We start from the raw sequence: 22,992 nt of genomic DNA, 5'->3' as shown, positions 1-22,992 counted from the left end.
AGGGAAAAGATGAGTACTCTGTGCTTTTCAGATGAACAACAGCTGTAGTTTGTTGTAATAACCTTCCTCTTCTATGATTCCCAACAAGAACAGAGGCCTGTGAGAATCATAGAGAAGCTGCTTCCTATCCCCATGCGAAGTAATTATGCAATGCAAGGGATGGACTGTGATGGCCATGAAAATGTACTGTTCCGATCTCCTGTTGTGGGGACCATAATTGCCTTACTTTCTCTACTGTTTTGCCTTTGTACTTTTGTTAAAAATGAGTAGTCCAAATAAGTGTGGGTCTATAGTTACTTTTTAAGTTATAAAAGTAATTCATATTAAAATCTCAGCATATAAGCATAACCAATGGACACAAGACACTGGGGGGAGGGGTGTTGGGGTGAGGGCATGTGCCGGGGGGTAAGGGAGGCCGGGGGATGGTCATTGGGGAAAAAAAGGAGACATATGTACTACTATTTTAAACAATAAAATAAAATTAAAAAACAAACAAGCAAAATAAGACCTCAGCACAGAAAATAAAATTGTAAAAATTCACCTTTCCCCATGACTTCTTGTATTTCTCTTTTTATTAATTTAAAAATGTATCTTTATATCTTTTATTTTTAAATCCTCACCTGAGGATATTTTTTTCCATTGATTTTTTTTCTTTTTTCTTTTTTTTAGAGTGAGTGGAGGCGGGGAAGGCGGAGAGAAACATCGATGTGAGAGAGACACATCAATTGGTTGCCTTCCGGGGCCGGGTATTGAGCCTGCAACCAAGGTATTTGCCCTGGACCGGGAATCAAACCTGTGACCTTTTACTCAGCCGGCAGACACTCTAATCATTGAGCAACCTGGTCAGGGCTGTATCTTGTATATTTTGTATTTTTCTTATCAGTACATACAGACTTACTTATCCTTTTTAATAGCTGCACAGCATTCCCATAATTATATAGGTTATTATCAGAATCTTGTTATTTCAAAGAATTCTGCAGTTTATTCTTATTTAGTTTTCTCCACTTGTGTGAAAATATGTGTAAGATAAATTCTTAGAAATGTAATGACTGACATTTATTTAAACATATCAAGAACCAGATATTTTATACTTACTGATTTGATCTTTTGCCATCCTTTGAAGAAGATATTATGTCTGTTTCATAGATGAAAATACAAAAGTTCTGAAAGATCCACTTGTTGAAAGCTATTCATTTAAATAGTGGAGTTGCATCTCCCCAGATCTTTTCTGGTAGCCACTACATGACTAAGTCTCAGGAGCACAGTAAGAATTATTTCCTATTTGACCCAGTAATATATTTCTAGGAATCTATCCCAAGAAACCAGAAACACCAATCAGAAAGGACATACACACCCCTATGTTCATAGCAGCACAATTTATAATAGCTAAGATTTGGAAACAGCCTAAGTGCCCATCAGCAGATGAGTTGATTAAAAAACTGTGGTACATCTACACAATGGAATACTATGCTGCAGTAAAAAAGGAAGAACTCTTACCATTCGCAACAAGCATGGATGGAACTAGAGAATATTATGCTAAGCGAAATAAGCCAGTCAGAGAAAAATAAATATCACACGTTCTCACTCATCGTGAAATATAATGAACAACATTAACTTGAACAAAAATATATAGACAGAAGCATCGAACAGACTAGCAAACTTTAGTGGGAAGGTGAGGCAGGGGTGGGGGGACGGGTGGAGTAAGAGATCAACCAAAGGACTTGTATGCATGCATATAAGCATAACCAATGGACACAGACACTAGGGGGGTGAGGGCTTGTGCTGGGGGGTGGGGGTGGCCAGTGAGAGGTCAATGTGGGGAAAGGGAGACATATGTAAACTATATGTAATACTTTAAACAATAAAAAAAAGAATTATTTCATGGGGCGCTTGTTAGAATGCAATGTACTTAGGTATGTCTATACATTGCATATTTGTTACTCCATATTTTTACACTTACTCTGTAAAAGATTTCAGCTCACATTTTAGGTTTCATACTTGAACATAGTGTTACTAATATGCCTTAATACAAAGGTCAACATTGTTAAGGAGGATAATATAAAAACTATTATATCCAGGTATTTTGAGTGCTGTTGTTGCTTCATGATTTGGAATAGCATTTTTAACTTTTGACATTCCACTTCATTTTGGGAAGTTAAAAAATTTTATTTATTTACTTATGTGGTTAATCCTCACTCAAGGATATTTTTCCCATTGATGTTTAGAGAGAGTGGAAGGGAGCTGGGAAGGGGGTCAAGAAAGAGGGAGAGCAAGAAAGAGAAAGAAACATCTATGTGAGAAGACACACAGATTGGTTGCCTCCCGCATGCACCTGTACCAGGGTCAGGGATCTAACCTGCAACATAGGTACGTGCCCTTGACTAGGAATTGAACCTGCAAGTCTTTGGTCCATGGGGGCGGTGTTCTAACCATTGGACACACCGGCCAGGGCACATTTTATTGCTTTAAAAATAAACTTAGCCCAGCAGGTGTGGCTCAGTGGTTGAGTGTCAACCCATGAACCAGGAGGTCACGGTTGGATTCTTGGTTCAGGGCACATGCCTGGGTTTCGGGCTCGATTCTAGTAGGGGATGTTCAGGAGTCGGCCAATCAATGATTCTCTCTCATTGATGTTTCTGTCTCTCCTTCTCCCTTCCCCTCTCTGAAATAAATAAGAACATATTTTAAAAAACCCTAATCCCTTTAAATGTTGATTGTCTTGTATATCTGAAAAATACTTTTTTGCTTATAAGTATATATATCACCAAAATGGAATTAATATTAGTTTTCTTGACTTGTTTTTCTGAGAAACACCTGTGCCTTCTCATGAGAGGGAAACCCAGTATTTTGAGACTTTCAGGCTGTTTTTGAGTTATGAGTGTTTCTTTGGTGAAAATAGAAAAGCCCCAAGATTGTAATTTTTTAAATGGGAATGTGGAAATATGAGTTGATGGTAGAACTTCGTTGTTCACAAATACCAAATGAATGTTCTTGTCAGAGTTAGAATTTAGGAAATTTTTATAAACATAAATCTGGACAAACTTGAGATTTAAAAGCTGTGCTTATATTTTTTAGTATTTTTAAAGACTCAAAATATAGGATAAGAAAATTCACTTTAAGTACTGAATAGATCTGTGGCTATAATATTAACTCGACAGATTGTTTAATAGAGGTTTTTCAGCACTGAGAGCATTTGTGCTCATAGGCATATTTTCTGCATATGATTACTCTGTTGTATAAATTTTTAATTTCTTAGAAGATGAGAGGCATTAATCTGTTCTTGTTGAGCTTATGCTGTCTTCTTGGAACTAAGATTTAGCTACAGAATTTCCCATTTTTATTCATGTAAGAAGAACAGTTAATTTTTTTTTAAAAAATTGAAATCTTGACCATTGAGTAAGTTTTTAAATGATTTTCAGGTCAAAATCACATAGCAGTGCATATAGAGAAGGAGTTTGTCAATTTATGGAATTTGGGTACAGTTAAAAATAAAGTTTATTAAAATTAAGGAAATTATAAAAAGGCTTCCATTGCCTGGCCAGTGTGGCGCAGTGGTTGAATATCGACTCATGAACCAAGAGGTAACTGGTTCGATTCCTGGTCAGGGCACATGCCCGGGTTGCGGGCTTGTTCCCCGGTGGTGGGTATGCAGGGGATAGCCAATTGATGTTGCTGTTTCTCTATCATCAGTGTTTCTATCTTTCTATCCCTCTTCCTTCCTCTCTCTCTGAAAATCAATAAAAACATTTTTTTTTTAAAAAAGGCTTTCATTATATTTGTCTTACATTGCATTTAGTTGCCGTTTTCATAAACGAATTTCAAGATTACTACCACCTTCTGAATGGACAATGAACTATCTTAGTGATTTTTACTGCATTTAATTTAACTTGTAGATTAAGCAAACATTTATTGCTTGCTTGATTTGAATTGGGCGTTGTGCAAGGTTTTGCAGATGAGACATTCCTTTGCCTTTAAGGAAGCAATTAACTAATACATAGTAAGTACATTACAATTTAAAAAGCCCCTGGTTCCATAAGAGGAGCACTAAAATTAGACTGAGGGATTTAAGGATCATGCAGGATTGTGACTATTAAACTTAATTTGGAAGAATGAGTAGTAAGTACTTACGTAGCCAGTTGATGGGGATGAGGATGGTCATGGAAGCAAGAGGGAGCATGGTATTTCATTAAAGTTTAGGCACTTGATTATAGCTGTCATATGCAAAGAAGAGTAGTCCAGAAGTAACCTGCCTAGACAGAGGTAGGCAGAGCCCAAATCATGAATAATCCTATATGCACAGCTGAGGAATTTAGATTCTTATTTTGGGAAGCCATCAAAGGATGTACACTGAGTGGCCAGATTATTATGATCTCTGAACGCATAATAATCTGGCCACTCATTGTATATCCTATATAATAAGAGGCTAATATGCAAATTGTCCCCTCCACCAGGACTTCAACCAACAGGTAGGCTGGCCAACCGCCCATGTCCCCTCCCCCTGGCCAGGCTGGCCGGACCCCACCCATGCACGAGTTCATGCACTGGGCCTCTAATACACACACACACACACACACACACACACACAAAATCTGAGTGGCCAGATTATTAATGTTTTCAGAGATCATAATTGGCTACTCAGTGTATGTTGGTGTGTGTGATTATGTCATATTTAAATTTTAGAGCAGTAGTTCTTAAACTTTTTAGTTCCAGCATCCCTTTACACACTTAAAAAATAATGAGGATGCTAAATAGCTTTTGTTTATGTAGGCTATATCTATTACTGTTTATCATATTATAAAGTAAAACAAAATTTTAATACATAAGAGTACACAAGGACACATTCCATTAGCTATCAGTGGGATAATACCACATGTCCTGTACCTCTGGAAAATCCTTCTATACATTTGTGAGAATGTACTGTGAAAAAGGCAAATAATGTCATAGTATTATGAAAATAGTTTTTCATAGAGTAACCTCAAAAGACATTAGTCAAAGAGTAACCTCATTGACATTAGTCAAAGAGTAACCTCAAAATTTACTGGATTATAAAAAACAAACGTCTCAGTTTTTGTTGTTGTTCTTTTTGGTTAATCCTCACCTGAGGGTATTTTTTCCATTGATTTTTAGAAAGAGTGGAAGTGGGGCGGGGTGAGAGAGAGAGACACACACACACAGACAGCGAGATACATCATTATGAGAGAGACATACTGATCGGTTGCCTCCTGCACTCATCCCAGCTGAGGCCTGTAACCCAGGTATGTGCCCTTGACTAGAAGTCAAATCTGAGACTCTTCAGTGCTCAGAATGATGTTAGTACCCAATGGGCATTATGCAATATCCTGTAAGTCCACATTATTTTCTCAATGAAGTATACGAATAATCACACTGAGATGCATATAAAAAATAAGTAACCTTAGATCAGGTCAGGTTTTGTTCCTGAGTTAAAAAGAAAAAAACAAAACACTTTTTAGATATTTTGGATTTTTAGATTGCAAATAAAGGATCCTGGACCTGTAATTTATCTTGCTATTTAGGGGACATATTCCTTCTTTATTCTTTTATTTCAGGTTGTTTTGGTTATTCTTGTATCCCTACATTTCTATTTGAATTTTAGAGTCAACTTTAGAGTTATGTTAAGAATCTTGTAGAGATTTTCATTGGAATTTGAAGTAGTTGGGCAAAAACTGACCACCTTTCCAGTGTTGGTGTTCTTATCCATGAGCATGGATATCTTTTCTTTTGTTCAGGTGTTTCAGTAAAGTTTTGTAATTTAAAAAAAAAAGTGTGCCTTTTTTTTTGTTATATTTATATCAAAGTGTTTTTATGGTTGCTATTGTGAATGAACTTTTAAAAAATCACTTTTTCTGATTATTATTACTAATGTACAAGAAAGTATTGCTATTTATATATTGATCTTGTATCTGACAAACTTGTGTTTTATTATTAGTCCTAATAACTTTTCATTTTATAATCTTGGGTTTTCAGTTAGAAAATCATATCTTCAAACAGTTTTATCTTTTCCTTGGCACTTTTTCATTTGCTTGGTATGGTTTCAATATTCAGTTTTTGGGAAATGTGAAATACTTATAGAATGATGTTTACTGTGAAATAAATTGTGCTGTAAACAAATTTTGAATGCATGAGTAAACAGAGGCTAGAAGGGAGAGCTTCCTCAAGTGGGGGTAATGAAGTGTTTCTTAGAAGGGAAATGGTTATTATTGGAGGATTGACTGTGTGATCTTCTCATTACAGATATGGTGTAAGATATTTCTTCAAGACTGGACAGCTGAGGACCAGTTATTTCTGATTTGCCTTCAGCAAACTTACAGCCATCGAGAAACCTCACGGAGTTCCATATTTTGCTCTCTGCTTTATACCTTTCCTGTACATAAATTCATCTTGCAGTCATGTATGGAAGTGCTCGTTCTGTTGGGAAGGTGGAACCGAGCAACCAGAGCCCTGGGCGTTCACCTAGGCTTCCGCGTTCCCCTCGCTTGGGCCATCGTCGAACCAATAGTACAGGAGGGAGCTCTGGAAGCAGTGTTGGAGGTGGCAGTGGGAAAACCCTTTCAATGGAGAATATCCAGTCCTTAAATGCTGCCTATGCCACATCTGGCCCTATGTACCTAAGTGATCATGAAAATGTGGGTTCAGAAACACCTAAAAGCACTATGACACTTGGCCGTTCTGGGGGACGTCTGCCTTATGGTGTTAGGATGACTGCTATGGGCAGTAGCCCTAATATAGCTAGTGGTGGGGTTGCTAGTGACACCATAGCATTTGGAGAGCATCACCTCCCTCCTGTGAGTATGGCATCTACTGTTCCTCACTCTCTTCGTCAGGCAAGAGATAACACAATCATGGATCTGCAGACACAGCTGAAGGAAGTATTAAGGGAAAATGATCTCTTGCGGAAGGATGTGGAAGTAAAGGAGAGCAAATTAAGTTCTTCAATGAATAGCATCAAGACCTTCTGGAGCCCAGAGCTGAAGAAAGAGCGAGCCCTCAGAAAAGATGAAGCTTCCAAAATCACTGTTTGGAAGGAACAGTATAGAGTTGTGCAGGAGGAAAACCAGGTTAGTTTTTTTCCGTATGTTTGCTTTTACTGTCTGAATTCATGCATATAAATGAAATGAACCATTATTTTCTTTTCTTAGGTTTTTCCCTTTTTGGTACATTTATCTTGCTTATTATTATTATTATTATTATTTAATTTAATAAATTTTTATTGTTCAGATTATTACAATTGTTTCTCCTCCCCCCCCCCATAGCTCCCCTCCACCCGGTTCCCACCCCACCCTCTGCCCTTACCTCCCCCCCCACTGTCCTCATCCATAGGTGTACGATTTTTGTCCAGTCTCTTCCCGCACCCCCTACACCCCTTTCCCCCTGAGAATTATCAGTCCACTCCCTTTCTATGCCCCTGATTCTATTATATTCACCAGTTTATTCTGTTCCTCAGATTTTTAATTCACTTGATTTTTAGATTCACTTGTTGATAGATATGTATTTGTTGTTCATAATTTTTATCTTTACTTTTTTCTTCTTCTTCCTCTTCTTAAAGAATACCCTTCAGCATTTCATATAATACTGGTTTGGTGGTGATGAACTCCTTTAGCTTTTTCTTATCTAAGAAGCTCTTTATCTGACCTTCAATTCTGAAGGATAACTTTGCTGGGTAGAGTAATCTTGGTTGTAGGTTCTTGCTATTCATCACTTTGAATATTTCTTGCCACTTCCATCTGGCCTGCATAGTTTCTGTTGAAAAATCAACTGATAATCGTATGGGTGCTCCCTTGTAGGTAATTACCGTATTTTCTGGCATATAAGACGACTGGGCATATAGAAGATTTTCCTGGGTTAAAAAGTCGTCTCATACGCCGGAAAATACGGTAACTGTTTTTCTCTTGCTGCTTTTAAGATTCTCTTTGTCTTTTGCTCTTAGCATTTTAATTATGATGTGTCTTGGTGTGGTCCTCTTTGGATTCCTTTTGTTTGGGGTTCTGTGCGCTTCCTGGACTTGTAAGTCTATTTCTTTCACCAGGTAGGGGAAGTTTTCTGCCATTATTTCTTCAAATAGGTTTTCAGTATCTTGCTCTCTCTCTTCTTCTGGCACATGCTTGAAGTTGTCCCAGAGGCTTCTTACACTATCTTCAACTTTTTGGATTCTTTTTTCTTTTTTCTTTTCCGGTTGAGTGTTTTTTGCTTCTTTGTATTTCAAATCTTTGACTTGATTCTTGCGTTCCTCTAGTCTGCTGTTGGGTCTCTGTATAATATTTTTTATTTCAGTCAGTGTATGTTTAATTTCTAGTTGGTCCTTTTTCATATCCTCGAGGATCTCGCTAAATTTATCAGCCTTTTCTAGGAAATTCTTGAAAAACCTTATAACCGTGGTTTTGAACTCTATATCCAGTCATTTGTTTTCCTCCATTTCTTTCGTTTGTGATCTGTTTCTTTGTCTCTGCATTTTCGCTGCTTCCCTGAGTTGGTAGGGTAGCTTTGTGTGCTAGGTGTCCTATAGGGCCCAGTGGGTCGGCCTCCCCATTTACACTCTTGGTGCACCCCTTTGTGGACTGTGTGTACAGCCTTGTTGTAATTAAGTCTTGATTGTTGTTGGTATCACTGGGAGGAATTGACCTCCAAGCCAGTTGGCTGTGAGGGTCAGCTGTGTCTATGCCGGGAGAACTTCTGTGCTGAAGACACCCTTGAGACAAGACTTGCAAAATTGCAAAAGCCTCTATGCTCAGCTTGGATGGGGCGGAGTCTCAGGGTTGAGCAGACAGTCTTGGCTTTTCGTCAGCCCTGCCCTATGAGGCCCCTGGGTGTCAGTGTCCCGTGGTAATTGCTGCAAGTACCTCTGAGGGAAAGCCGCCCTTGAGTTTCGCCTGCTGCCAGACAGTCCAGTTTCTCCCCCAATGAATCTGGATTCCCAGATTCTCACCTGGAACTGGAGTTCAGTGCAGTCGGGAGCTTCCGGTTCTCTCCAGCTAGAGAAAGCCAGCCGTGCACTCAGCAGTCAGTCCTCTCTGTGCGCACTTGCGTGTGTGCCTCCAGACCTCTGCCTTTCGCGGCTCCCCTGAGTTTCTGCCTGACAGTCCAGATTCCCCCCGTAAGAGCCTGGGTCCCCAGGGGCTCGCCCGGAACTGGGGTTCAGTGCAGTTGGGAGCTTCCGACTCCTTCCCGCTAGGGAAAGCCAGCGGCAACCTCAGCAGTCAGTCCTCTCTGCGTGCACTCGCTCGTGTGCCTCCAGACCCCTGCACTCCATGGCTCCCCGAGTCTTTGTGTGCCTTTCTCTCTACCTGACAGTCCAGACTCCCCCCATATGAGCCTGGGTCCACAGGGTCTCGCCCGGAACTGGGGTTCAGTGCAGTCGGAACTGGCGTTCAGTGCAGGTGGGAGCTTCCTTCTCCCTCCTGCCAGAGAAAGCCAGCCAGGCACTCAGCCGCCCTTCCTCTCTGCACGCGTGTCTCCGTACCTCAGCCCTTTTCAGCTCCTCTGATTCTCCGTGAGCTTTTCTCTTTCCTTCTAGTTGTAGAATTTCCACTCAGCCAGCTTTCCTGTGGTTCTGGATGATGTCCGTTCTGTCTTTTAGTTGTAGTTTTGAAATTGTTGTGCGAGGCAGCAGTTTAGGTGCTTACCTATGCCGCCATCTTGGTTTCTCGTTGATTATTATTTAATTTAGTATTTTCTATCCTCTGTTTCTTGGCTTTTCCCATGTTTGGTCCTTTGCCTTGATTATTTTTTATTTTTTTGGTTGTTATGTCCTCTTGGCAATAATGAGGAGCAGTTCTTTTTGTGGACATTCATGATAGTTTAACTTAAGGATGCTTCTGTAATTTTTTTTTAGTTCTTTAACAAGTTTAAGTTGGAAGAAAGGCAACTTAGTATGATTGTGCTTCTAGAAAATAAATATAACAAGGTATAATTATGGGTTTTGCAGTTTAAGAGCTAAGTGCTATCTTATTCTATATCATTCCATATAATAAAGAAGTAATATGCAAATTGACCATCACTCTAACACACAAGTGGTCACTCGCCCCCATGTGGTCAAAGATGGCTGCCCCCATGTGGACACAAGATGGCCGCCACAAGATGGCCAGCAGGGGAGGGCAGTTGTGGGCGATCAGGCCTGCAGTGGAGGGCAGTTAGGGGTGACTGGGCTGGCAGAGGAGGGCAGTTGGGGGTGACCAGGCCTGCAGGGGAGGGCAGTTGGGGGGACCCAGGCCTGCAGGGGAGGGCATTTGGGATGGACAAGGCCTACAGGGGAGGGCAGTTGTGGGCGATCAGGCCTGTAGTGGAGGGCAGTTAGGTGTGATTGGGCTGGCAGAGGAGGGCAGTTGTGGGCGACCAGGCCTGCAGGGGAGGGCATTTGGGATGGACAAGGCCTACAGGGGAGGGCAGTTGGGGTGGACCAGGTCAGCAGGGGAGGGCAGTTGGGGGCAACCAGGTTGGCAGGGGAGGGCAGGTAGGGGCGACTAGGCTGGCAAGGGAGGGCAGTTAGGGGCGACCAGGCCAGCAGGGGAGGGCAGTTGGGGGCAATCGGGCCTGCAGTGGAGGGCAGTTAGGCGTCGATCAGGCTGGCAGGGGAGTGGTTGGGGGTGATCAGGCTGGCAGACAGAAGTGGTTAGGGGCGATCAGGCCAGCAGGCAGGTGAGCGGTTGGGAGCCAGCAGTCCTGGATTGCATCTCTCTGATGATTAGTGATGTTGAAAACTTTTCCATATGTCTTTTGGCCATTTGTATGTCTGCTATGGGTAAGTGTCTACTTAGCTCTTCTGCCAATTTTTTGATTGGATTGTTTGTTTTCCTTTTGTTGATTTGTTTGAGTATTTTATATATTGAATATTAACCCCTTATCAAATGTATCATTGGCAAATATGTTCTCCCATACAGTGGGTTCCCTTTTCATTTTGATGCTGTTTTCTTTTGCTGTACAGAAGCTTTTTATTGGTTTCTGAGAGGAAAGGAGAGGGAGAGAGATAAACATCAATGATGAGAGAGAATCATTTATAGGCTGCCTCCTGCATGCCCCCTACTGGGGATCGAGCCCATAACCTGGGCATGTGCCTTTTACTAGAATGGAAACTGGGACCCTTCAGTCCACAGGCTGATGCTCTACCACTGAGCCAAACCAGCTAGGGGTGTGCAGAAGCTTTTTATTTTGATGTAGTCCCATTTGTTTATTTTTTTTCTTTTGTTTTTCTTGCATTAGGCATTGTATCAGTGAAAATTTTGCTCCATGAAATGTCTCATATTTTGCTGCCTATGTTTTCTTCAAGGATTTTTATGGTTTCACAAATTACATTTAAATCTTTTATCCATTTTGAGTTTATTCTTGTGTATGGTGTAAGTTGGTGGTCTAATTTCATTTTTTTACATGTAGCAAGTCCCAATTATCCCAACACCGTTTATTGTAGAGATCGTCTTTACTCCATTGTATGCTCCTGTCTCCTTTGTCAGATATTAATTGAGCATAATGGCTTGGGTTGATTTCTGGGGTTTTCTATACTGTTCCATTGATCTATATGCCTTTTCTTGTGCCAGTACCACGCTGTTTTGATTATGGTGGCTTTGTAGTATAACTTGAAATGTAGTATTGTGATTCCTCCAACTGTGTTCTTTCTCAAGATTTCTGCAGCTATTTTGGGGTCTGTTTTGGTTCCATATAATTTTTGGAGTGTTTGTTCTAGGTCTCTGAAATATGCTATTGGTATTTTAATAGGGATTACATTGAATCTGTAGATTGCCTTGGGTAGTATGGACATTTTAATGATGTTGATTCTACCAATCCATGAAAATGGTATATTCTCCCACTTGTTTATATCTTCCTCTATCTCTTTTTTCAACACCCTATAGTTTTCTTAGTACAAGTCTTTTACTTCCTTGCTTAAGTGTACTCCTATTTTATTTTTTTGTTACAATGGTAAATGGGATTGTTTTGTTGTTTCTATTTCTGAGAGTTCATTATTGTTGTATAAGAATGCCAATGATTTCTGGATGTTAATTTTGAATCCTGCTATATTGCCAAAATCCTTTATTAAATCTAGTTGTTTTTTAGTGAAGTCCTTGGGGTTTTCTGTGTACAATATCTTGTCATCTGCGAATAATGATATTTTACTTCCTCCTTTCCAATTTGGATGTCTTTTATGTTTTCTTCTTGTCTGATCACTGTTGTTAGTACCTCCAGTACTATCTGAATATAAAAAAGGCTAATATGCTAAGTGTCCGACCGGCCACTGTGACGCACACTGACCACCAGGGGGCAGATGCTCAATGCAGGAGCTGCTGTGACGCACACTGGCCATTTACAGAGAAATGGCACTGTGGACATTGTGCCCACAAAGCAACACTCGGCTTCCCCTAAGTGGGACACAGGCCACCCCACCATCCCGGAGCGACAGCCCACCAAATCACAGCTGACGCTGCTGAGACCCATGGTGCAAAATGTGGCCCACAGTCCAGCCCAGCCTGGAAATGGTCGCTGTAGGCGCCAGGCAATGACGTCCTGTAGCAACTGCCAGCTTCCTTTCCCTGCGACTAGCCTCCTTGGAGTTTCTTTAGCCCAGGAACACGACTTGCTTTATAGCCAGGTGCAAACATTTTACAGTTCAACTTAATGTCTGTGAAACGTTTTCACATGCCTCATCTCATTTGATCCTCACAGAAGTCCTAGAGTAGGTAGATAGGAGACTTGGTAGAATCTTATTTTCTTTTCATTAGCAAAACAATGGAGATTTAGAGAGTTTAGAAACTTGACACTACTAAAAAGAAGTAAGAAATGGTGGATCTTGAAAATGACTTCAGGTTTTCTCACTGCGTAGAATATAGTCAAACACTGTTACAGTTAAATATTTTACCCTTTGTTCTCCCTGCGTGATCTGCAATAATAATCTGCTTCGTGTTGTTATTTACTGCTGTGTTGCTGACAATTACCTGAAAGAGAAGTTGAGGTGCTTCACTGGGCTGGGAAAAGTTTAGCTAAATCAGAAAGCAGGTCTAATTAAGCAAGTTTATATATATGTATATATATATATATATATATATATATATATATAAAAGGCAAAATTGACTCGCACATGCGTGATACATATAAAGCTCTGGCTGGCGCCAGTCGCATGCATGTGTTTCGATCTGTCATTGTCGATCGTGAATTTGGTTGACACTTCTATTTTTTTATTTTATTTTATTTTTACTTTTATTTTCTTTCTTGATTTAGGTATTACATATGTGTCCTTATCCCCACATAGCCCTTCCACCCCCCCACTCATGCCCTTACCCCCCTGGTGTCTGTGTCCATTGGTTAGCCTTATATACATGCATACAAGTCCTTTGGTTGATCTCTCCCCCTTACCCCCACCCTCCTTTACCCTCCCTCTGAGGTTTGACGGTCTGATCGTTGCTTCTCTGTCTCTGGATCTGTTTTTGTTAATCAGTTTATGTTGTTAATTATATTCCACAAATGAGTGAGATCATGTGATATTTATCTTTCTCTGACTTATTTTGCTTAGCATAATGCTCTCCAGGTCCATCTATGCTGTTGCAAATGGTAGGAGTTCCTTCCTTTTTACAGCAGCGTAGTATTCCATTGTGTAGATGTACCACAGTTTTTTAATTCACTCATCTGCTGATGGGCACTTAGGCTGTTTCCAAATCTTAGCTATTGTAAATAGTGTTGCTATGAACATGGAGGTGCATATATACTTTCTGATTGGTGTTTCTAGTTTCTTGGGATATATTCCTAGAAGTGGGATAACTGGGTCAAATGGGAGTTCCATTTTTAGCTTTATGAGGAAACTCCATACCGTTCTCCATAGTGGCTGCACCAGTCTGCATTCCCACCAGCAGTGCAGGAGGGTTCCTTTTTCTTCGCATCCTCGCCAGCACTTGTCATTTGTTGATTTGTTGATGATAGCCATTCTGACAGGTGTGAGATGGTACTGCATTGTTGTTTGGATTTGCATCTCTGGGATGATTAGTGACTTTGAGCATGTCCTCTTTCGAAAAGTATCTATTTAGGTCTGTTGCCCATTTTTTGATTGGGTTGTTTATCTTCCTTTTGTTAAGTTATATGAATTCCCCGTAAATGTTGGAGATTAAACCCTTATCAGAGATAACATTTGCAAATATATTCTCCCAATGCAGTGGGCTTTCTTGTTGTTTTGTTGATGGTTTCTTTTGCTGTGCAGAAGCTTTGTATTGTGATGTTTTCCCATTTGTTTATTTTCTCTTTAGTTTCCATTGCCATAGGAGGTGTATTGGTGAAGATATTGCTTCGGCATATGTCTGAGATTTTGCTGCCTGTAGATTCCTCTAAGATTTTTATGGTTTCCTGTCTTATGTTTAAGTTCTTTATCCATTTTGAGTTTATTTTTGTGTATGGTGTAAGTTGGTGGTCTCGTTTCATTTTTTTGCATGTATCTGTCAGTTTTCCCCAACACCATTTATTGAAGAGACTGTCTTGACTCCATTGTATGCTCTTGTCTCTTCGGTCAAATATTAACTGATCATAGTGGATTGGGTTGATTTCTGGGTTCTCTATTCTGTTCCATTAGTCTGTATGTGAATTTTTGAAGAGTTCGTTCTAGGACTGTGAAATATGCCGTTGGTATTTTAATGGGGAGTGCATTGAATTTATAGCTTGCTTTGGGTAGTATGGATATTTTAATGATGTTGATTCTACCAATCCGTGAACACAGTATGTTCTTCCATCTGTTTATGTCTTCCTTTGTCTCTTTTTTCAGTGTCCTGTAGTTTTCTGAGTACAGGTCTTTTACCTCCTTAGTTAAGTTTATTCCTAGGTATCTTAACTTTTTTGGTGCAATGGTAAATGCGATTGTTTTTTTAATCTCTCTTTCTGTAAGTTCACTATTGGTGTATAAAAATGCCTTAGATTTCTTGGCGTTAATTTTGTATCCTGCTACATTGCCGAATTCATTTATTAGGTTTAGTAGTTTTTTGATGAAGTCTTTAGGGTTTCCTATGTACAGTATCATGTCATCTGCGAATAAGGACAGTTTTATGTCTTCTTTTCCAATTTGGATACCTTTTATTTCTTCTTGTGTAATTGCTATGGCTAGCACTTCCAGTACTATGTCAAACACGAGTAGTGAAAGTAGGCATCCCTGTCTTGTTCCTGTTCTTAGGTGAAATGGTTTTAGTTTTTGCCCATTGAGTATGATGTTGGCTGTAGGTTTGTCCTATAAGGCTTTTATTATGTTGAGGTATGATCCCTCTATTCCCACTTTGCTGAGGGTTTTTATCAAGAAAGGGTGTAGGCTTTTGTCAAATGCTTTTTCTGCATCAATTGATATGACTTTGTGATTTTTATCTCTCAATTTGTTTATATGATGTATCACGTTTATTGGTTTGTGGATATTGTACTATCCTTGCATCCCCGGGATAAATCTTACTTGGTCATGGTGTATGATCTTTCTGATATACTGCTGGATCCGATTTGCTAGAATTTTGGCATCTATGTTCATGAGGGATATTGGCCTGTAGTTCTCTTTCTTTGTGTTCTTTATCTGGTTTTGGTATTAGGGTGATGCTGGCTTCATAGAATGAGCTTGGAAGTGTGCTTTCCTCTTGAATTTTTTGGAATAGCCTGAGGTTTAGTTCTTCTTTGAATGTTTGCTAAAACTCCCCTGTGAAGCCATCTGGCCCCCGGCTTTTGTTTGCCAGAAGCTTTTTGATGACTGCTTCAATTTCCTTCTTAGTTATTCACCTATTGAGATTTTTAGATTCTTCCTGATTGAGTTTTGGGAGGTTGTATTTTTCTAGGAATATGTCCTTTTCCTCTAGGTTGTCTAGTTTGTTGGAATAGAGTTGTTCATAGTATTTTTAAACAATCCTTTGTATTTCTGTGGGGTCTGTTGTTACTTTGCCTCTTTCATTTCTGATTTTGTTTATTTGGGTCCTCTGTCTTTGCTTCTTGATGATCCTGGCTAGAAGTTCATCAATCTTGTTTATCCTTTCAAAGAACCAGCTCTTGGTTTCATTGATCTTTTGTATTGTTTTTTTGGTCTCTATGAGTTGACACTTCTATTATAGAGAAAGGGCGAATAGCGATATTAAAATATTTCTTCTAATTAATTTTCCTTTCAATGTGCACGAGTCTGTGCACTGGCACACTGATGTTGAATAAAAGTTGTAAAGTACTACCTTGTCTTGTTCCAGTTTTTAGGGGAAATGGTTTTAATTTTTGCCCGTTGAGTATGATGCTGGTTGTAGGTCCAGAGACATAGAAGCATTGAACAGACTGTCAAAACTCAGAGGGAAGGTGAGGATGGGTAGGTGGGTGGGACGATATCAACTAAAGAACTTTTATGCATATAAGCATATCCCATGGACACAGACAATAGTGTGGTGAAGGCCTTTTGGGGGGCAGGCTAGATGGGGTCAATGGGAAAAGAGGGGACAAATAACAACAAAGATTAAAAAAAAGAAATGATTGATCAAATCTTCATATTTATTTGATGGTACAATATGAATTAGAAATTAAACCTTGAATTCATTTGAATCAGAGTTTTCAAAATAATAAGAAATGATAATAATTTTATTCTTTCTCACATACAACCTTAAATTACCTTGCTTTTACTTTGAAAAAATTTTTTTTTATTGATTTTAGAGAGGAAGGGAGAGGGAGAGAAAAACAGAAACATCAATGATGAGAGAGAAAATCACTGATCTGCCACCCCCTGCATGCCTCCCAATGGGGATCGAGCCTGCAACCAGGAATCAAACCGTGACCTCTGGGCTCATAGGTTTACACTTAACCACTGAACCATGCCAGTCGGATGCTTTTAATCTTTAAAAATTAAAGTATAGTAACATACAAAATGCTTTAACTAGTGACTAAATTTAATTTGTCACTACACAGAATCTGAATGTTTGATTATTACACTTGAATTTCTAAGCCTTATAGAGACCCAGCCTTTTTAAATAAGAGGAAATGCTTTTAAAAAGTATTCCTTAGGAAGTTCTTTGAGTAAGACTTAAAAAAAGTGAAAAGAAGAAAAGAAAAAAACTAAAATAGATCCCAGTGTTCAATCTTAAAACTAAGAACAGGATCCCTAAATCTTGGCTTGGGTACATCATTATCAACAGATAATATTTACTTAAAATATAGATTCCCAGGCATTACTTTATATTTATATATTACTGTATTTATATGTTACTTTATATTTAGATAAGTAAATATCTGGGAGGTGGAGTCCAGGAACTTATATTTTAAGTAAGCTAATCTGGTGGTTTTAAAAAGCCCCAAAAGTCTAAATTCAGGATCAATTCCGAAGAACTGTCATGTAGTCTTAATCAAATTAATAGAGTGTTAATAGAAGAAACTTACATACACAGGCAAAGCAGGTGCTTGCTCCCAGTGGTGGCCTGCTGGGACGAGATCCATACCCTCCCAGGACAGGGTCTCTTTTGTATAGGGGGTTAATAGTAAAAGCATATGGTGGGTAATCACATAGACCACAAGAAAGGACAATGCATTTCTAAGTTAACGAATAACATCAGGCAGTTACTCATGCTGTATACATCCATTCACCTCCTTCTGGGGCCTGACATTATCTTTGGGCAGCATTCCGGCTTTCTGGGTAGTCAGCTAAATCTGAAACTACAGAGTTAAACAGTCACAGAAGGTTAAAGAGAGAATCCAACATTGCCCAGATGCCTTTACTGCTGGAGACATACTGCATTTCTTAGCTCCCCTACAACCTCTAATTCTTAAACTAGTCTATTGCTCATCAGCCACAGGGAATTTGTGATTGTTCTATTGCCACTTTAGGGCTCAGTTGTAAAAGATGGGAAAAGGAACAAGGGACTATTGGCTGATGCTTCTCATCCTTTTTTTCTGCCATATTATATCTCAGGGTTGTGACAGATTCCTATACATCAGGCGTTCTCAAACTACGGCCCGCAGGCCACATGCGGGTGTTTTGCCGTTTTGTTTTTTTACTTCAAAATAAGATATGTGCAGTGTGAATAGGAATTTGTTCATAGTTTTTTTTTTTAAACTATAGTCCGGCCCTCCAACGGTCTGAGGGACAGTGAACTGGCCCCCTGTTTAAAAAGTTTGAGGACCCCTGCTATACATAATGATTATTTATTGTGACAGGGTTCCTCAGTAGAAGGAATGTGTGTATAGAAAAAGGGTGTTTAAAATCTTAGGTACGTTTAATTAAAAAAAGCCATCCAGGTGATTTTGCTGTCTCCTCACCTTGAGAGTCATTGATGTACAAGATACTCAGATGATGTATGACAATAGAATGAAGAAATAACTTTTCTTCAGTTAAAATTTAAGTTGCAGAAAGTGAAGTACAATGTGAAAAGTTTATCATTCTTAAATGTAAAATAATAGTACATTCTGAAAGTTTTTCTAGATTGGTGTTGAATTGTAAATATCAAGAGAGGAGTAATGAGTTTGCTTAATTTAGCTTGTGATAAAGTATCAGTGTAGATACTTTAGAAACTATCTGTATTCATAGGGTAGATTTTAGTTTCTTTTAATTTTGTAAAAATAAGATTGATAAATTTGGAGTATGTAATGGTGGCCTATCAATGTTCAAATATGAAGAACTTTATTTAGATAATTAAGCATCATAGCACATCATTCTTGGATATTATCCAATCTTAAATGGATTGTTAATAATCACAATTTATTTCCATTGACCTGAAAAGTGGCTGAACTATAACTTATAAATATTGTGTAAAAATTATACATGAACAAACACTTTTCTTTTAAAGTTCTACCTTTTAGGAATAGATTGTGTGTGTGAGTGTGTAAGTAAATGTAAATATAATGTATATATGTGTGTGTATAAATGTATATACATATATGTGTGTGTGTATTTTGGAAGAAGTTAAATTGAGGTTACTGACTCTATCACTGAATTAACTACCCTCCAATGTACCTTTCTGATGATGCTAAAAATATGCTTATCACCAAGATAGTTTTTATTATCAAGCAACTTGGAAATGTCTATTTTAATGAGGGAAAATTATTGGCATATTTCTTTATTTTCAAAAAATTAATTGGGCAGCTGATTATGTCCATACTTTAAAAGCTGTGTGGATAAAAAGCAGTGACAATTTCCTTCCTAATTATCAAGCTATATACAAAGGCAAATATTTGAATCTTCTGAAAAGACGAGTAGGGCCTCAGCATTACAGTCCAGTGAAAATGAAACAGCCCATAGGACTATGATGCCAAAAAAACCATATGTGCTGAAGGAGGGTAAACACTGCCTTATCTAGATTCCACCCCTTGCCCTAATTAAACACCAAGGTTGGCAGGAATATATTCTTCCTGCACCCACTATAATTATCATACAATCCTAAAATTGTGTATCTTTGGTCCAAAAAACAAAGGGTGGAATTTTAAAGTAAAGCGAAACACTGCAGTGAGATTTACAGAACTGAGAACGCTAATTAATAGATTATAGTGAGCTAGCAATGGGCCCTAATTAAACTCTGCATTCATTATACCCTCCATAGCCCTCAAGGTCAGACATTTTCCACTTTACAAAGAATACTGGTTTAATAGGATTTACAACAATGAAACAAATTTCTCCAATTCAGTTTGAAACTGGGAATTTAGATGCATTCTAAATGTTTGATATTCTTGGGCCACAGAGATCTTGGTCTAGAATCCTACCAAATGTAAAGATATATTTGTTAGAGTTGTCTAATGTGTATGGTTCATTATTGTGGAGCTTTTTTGGAAGATTGTTTCTAAAATAAATGTTTTTATGTCTCATACTTCTTTTGTTTCTGAACTTTCAAATATTGGTGGTTGGAGAGATGGAACAACATAAGTTTTAACAGGAAAGGCCTTTTTTTCTTTTTTAAAATTGACAATGAAGAAGGCTTTTAGTATTTACATGTTTGCTTGATGAAGAATAAAAATCCAGTTGTGAACTTTCTTGAATGGCAAAGCTAAGGCTTTGGATGATTTACATTTTTATTTTATTCTAACCAACATGTACCAAGATATTGTCATACTTCTTTTTTTATTATTTTGCTTTATAATATTTCTATACGTTGAGTTTAGTTGGAAGCTTATTTTAAAGCACTTTCATTGAACTTTTGTGTGGTCAGAATATGTTCTGTTTAATATTATAGTGTGGCAAGTAAGTTTCATATTTCGCTTTGTGTATTTTATTCTTTATGGAGTCTGATTTTATTCAGGATTCAGATTTTTTTATTTTGGTTTTATTTATTTAGGGATCAAATCAAGAGAAGTCAAGTTCAGAAATACAAAAAGAGAAACTTACCCTGTGTGAATCTTTGTTTTGTCATTTGTTCTCACAGTTTGGACACAGGTGACTATTAACATTTTCATAATTAGAGGTTGTAACTTGGTTTGTCACATGGTGAAAGCCATTATTATTTGAATTTAAGCTCTTTCACGAGGTTGATAATTATTTCACTGTCATTTAAAGTCTGATCTTAAAATCTGGGATCTGCCCTAGCTGGTTTGGCTCAGTGGATAGAGTGTCGGCCTGTGGACTGAAGGGTCCCAGGTTCGATTCCGGCCAAGGGCACATGCCCGGGTTGCAGGCTCTGTCCCCAGCAAGGGGCAGTGCAGGAGGCAGCCAGTCAATGATTCTCTCTCATCATTGATGTTTCTATCCCTCTCTCCCTCTCCCTTCCTCTCTGAAAAAAAAAAAAAAATCTGGGATCTATGTCTTGGACTATCTATTTAACTTTTATGTTTGGTAATTCTGATAACAGAGATGAATTATGAATGGTTATTCAGAATATTGTGCATAAGTCAGTAGCCTAATTTATTTTCCAGATTGATTTGATCTTTTTGGTGTTCCAGATATGGGATATGTTAAAGGCACTATGTAGAATGCCCTGAGAAAATTAAAATAATTATGCCCCTATTGGGGAATTAACCATTTTGAGAAGCGAAATTTGTTCGTGTATGACTTTCATTAGACAAATTTAAAATATTCACATTTAATATTGCTTCTTGTCTCATCAGAAAAGCTTTTAAGTATTGGTAAGCTGTCAAGTTCACCAGGTTCCCAAAATTTTCAAGTTTTCCCAAAGATACAAGTTTTCCACAATTCTAATTTTCACTTAAAAGCTCAAATTTTATCATTGGCAATAAATATTGTAAGTTATTGTTTTTGAAGTGACAGGTTTGTTTCGTTAATTTATTTAAAAAATCAGCCTTATACCCGAGACTGAATAATCATAGTTGTCAGTTCAGTCTTTTAAATTAAAAAGGTGTTCATTGAGACAACCATTGTATTTCATTAAGTAGCACAAGTGCTTTATGCCTCTTTGAAGATATTAGTTGAGCAAAGAGAGACCTGAATGTTGTGACTGTCTAGGATAAAATGTTCCAGGTAGAAGAGACTGTAAGTCTAATGGAATTTTCTGACTCTGATAAGAGGTTGCCAGTAAGGGTCTTAAATAGGTTATTCTTTAGCAGATGTCCCTCTTCTTTTATTCAGTCCTAGGGCCCCAGTGCACGAATTTGTGCACCTTGAAAGGAACTGTGGGCCGTGAGGCTGCAGTGGGCACAGGGGCAGGTCTCGGCCCATCCTCCATGCCTCTGCCCGGCCCCTCCTACCACAGTCCCCAGTCCCCTGTCTGCCAGCAGCCCCGCTCCCGCCGCTCCCTCCCCTCCCATGTGCTGACGGTGCCAGCCCCGCTCACACCCAATGACGGTGCTGAGCGCCAGCTGCGGGTGTGAGCTGGGCCGTCGCTGGCAGTGGGTGCGAGTGGTGGCTGCCGGCCCCGATCGCCCCTCAGAAGCAGGGGGAGGTGGAGAAGCCCTGAGGGGCAATCAGGGCCGGCAGCCACTGCTTGCACCCACTGATGGCGCCAAGCAATCGGGGCTGGCACTGGGCGCCAGCAGTGGGTGCGAGAGGGGCCAGTGCCAGCAGCAGGTGTGAGCGCTGGGCAGGACTGCGATGTGCGGGAGCAAAGACTTTTCAGTAACCACCAGAGGCTCGCCCCGATGACAGCGACTGGTGTGCCCTGCCTTGGTCTGATGCCCCCCACTCACCTACTCCACCATCCCGCTGTGGCTGATGCACACCATATTCTGTGCGCACCCCTTGATGGTCAGCATATGTCATAGTGACTGGTTGTTTGGTTGTTCCGCCATTCCGTCTATTTGCATATTATACTTTTATTATATAGAATTATAATAAAATGTTATGGTCTCTGATATCAACAAGGCTTTTGCTTCTTTGCCATGGTTTAGGGAATTATATTGTTTCTTTAGTAATACTGAATAATGGGAAAAGACTGTATAAAACCTCATTGGACAAAATTCTACACAGGCTATCTATACTAATAAAAAGGTAATATACTAATTAGACCGGGTCGACCGGACATCTTCCGGTCGTCCTGCCTTCCTTCCGGACAAAGCCATGATGGTGGGGGCTGAGGCAGAGGCGGTTAGGGGCGATCAGGCTGGCAGGGGAGGGCAGTTAGGGATGATCAGGCAGGCAGGCAGAGGGGTTAGGGGTGATCAGGCAGGCAGGCAGGTGAGCGGTTAGGAGCCAGCGGTTCTAGATTGTGAGAGGGATGTCCAGCTGCTGGTTTAGGCCTGATCTCGCAGGGGTCCTGGATTGGAGAGGGTATAGGCTGTGTTGAGGCACCTTCCCCCCTTCCAGCCCCGTGCACAAATTTCTTGCACCGGGTCTCTAGTGTTATATAATAGGAGAAAGCTTCGCTGTTCTAGAAAGCTGAAAGAGTACTACATCAAAATTTTGGAATGAGTTTATCCATGGACATTAAATGAAAAATCCTGCTTTGAGATCTGGTGTTAATAGTTTTTGATTGTGCAATCTCAGATATTACCTGTGATTAGAGATGCCACCCTTTTTCTGGCAAGCCATGAAGGTGTTCATCTATTATTAAATGCTAGTGTTAATGTTTAATATTTAATGTTTACTTGTTGATTTAACAAACATTGAGCTCCTTTGTATAATTATATTTTTCTGGTGAATTGTCCTAATTA

The 22,992-nt window shown here is 39.4% G+C and overlaps 1 protein-coding gene across 1 annotated transcript in view; it reads left to right on the top strand.

Annotated features, from left to right (window-relative positions):
• The window catches only part of ERC1 (ELKS/RAB6-interacting/CAST family member 1), a 534,404-nt gene that overhangs the window by 27,001 nt on the left and 484,411 nt on the right, over positions 1-22,992 (top strand). Inside the window, exon 2 of the mRNA XM_054718763.1 lies at positions 6,253-7,076. Within this exon, the coding sequence (XP_054574738.1) occupies positions 6,408-7,076 (669 nt within the window). The 5' untranslated portion in view covers positions 6,253-6,407. The remainder of the gene's footprint in view (positions 1-6,252; positions 7,077-22,992) is intronic.

The sequence above is a fragment of the Eptesicus fuscus genome, chromosome 7 (genome assembly GCF_027574615.1).
Source record: "Eptesicus fuscus isolate TK198812 chromosome 7, DD_ASM_mEF_20220401, whole genome shotgun sequence".
NCBI lineage: Eukaryota > Metazoa > Chordata > Mammalia > Chiroptera > Vespertilionidae > Eptesicus > Eptesicus fuscus.
The sequence above is the reverse complement of the archived record's forward strand: the minus strand, read 5'-3'. Positions and strand labels throughout refer to the sequence as shown.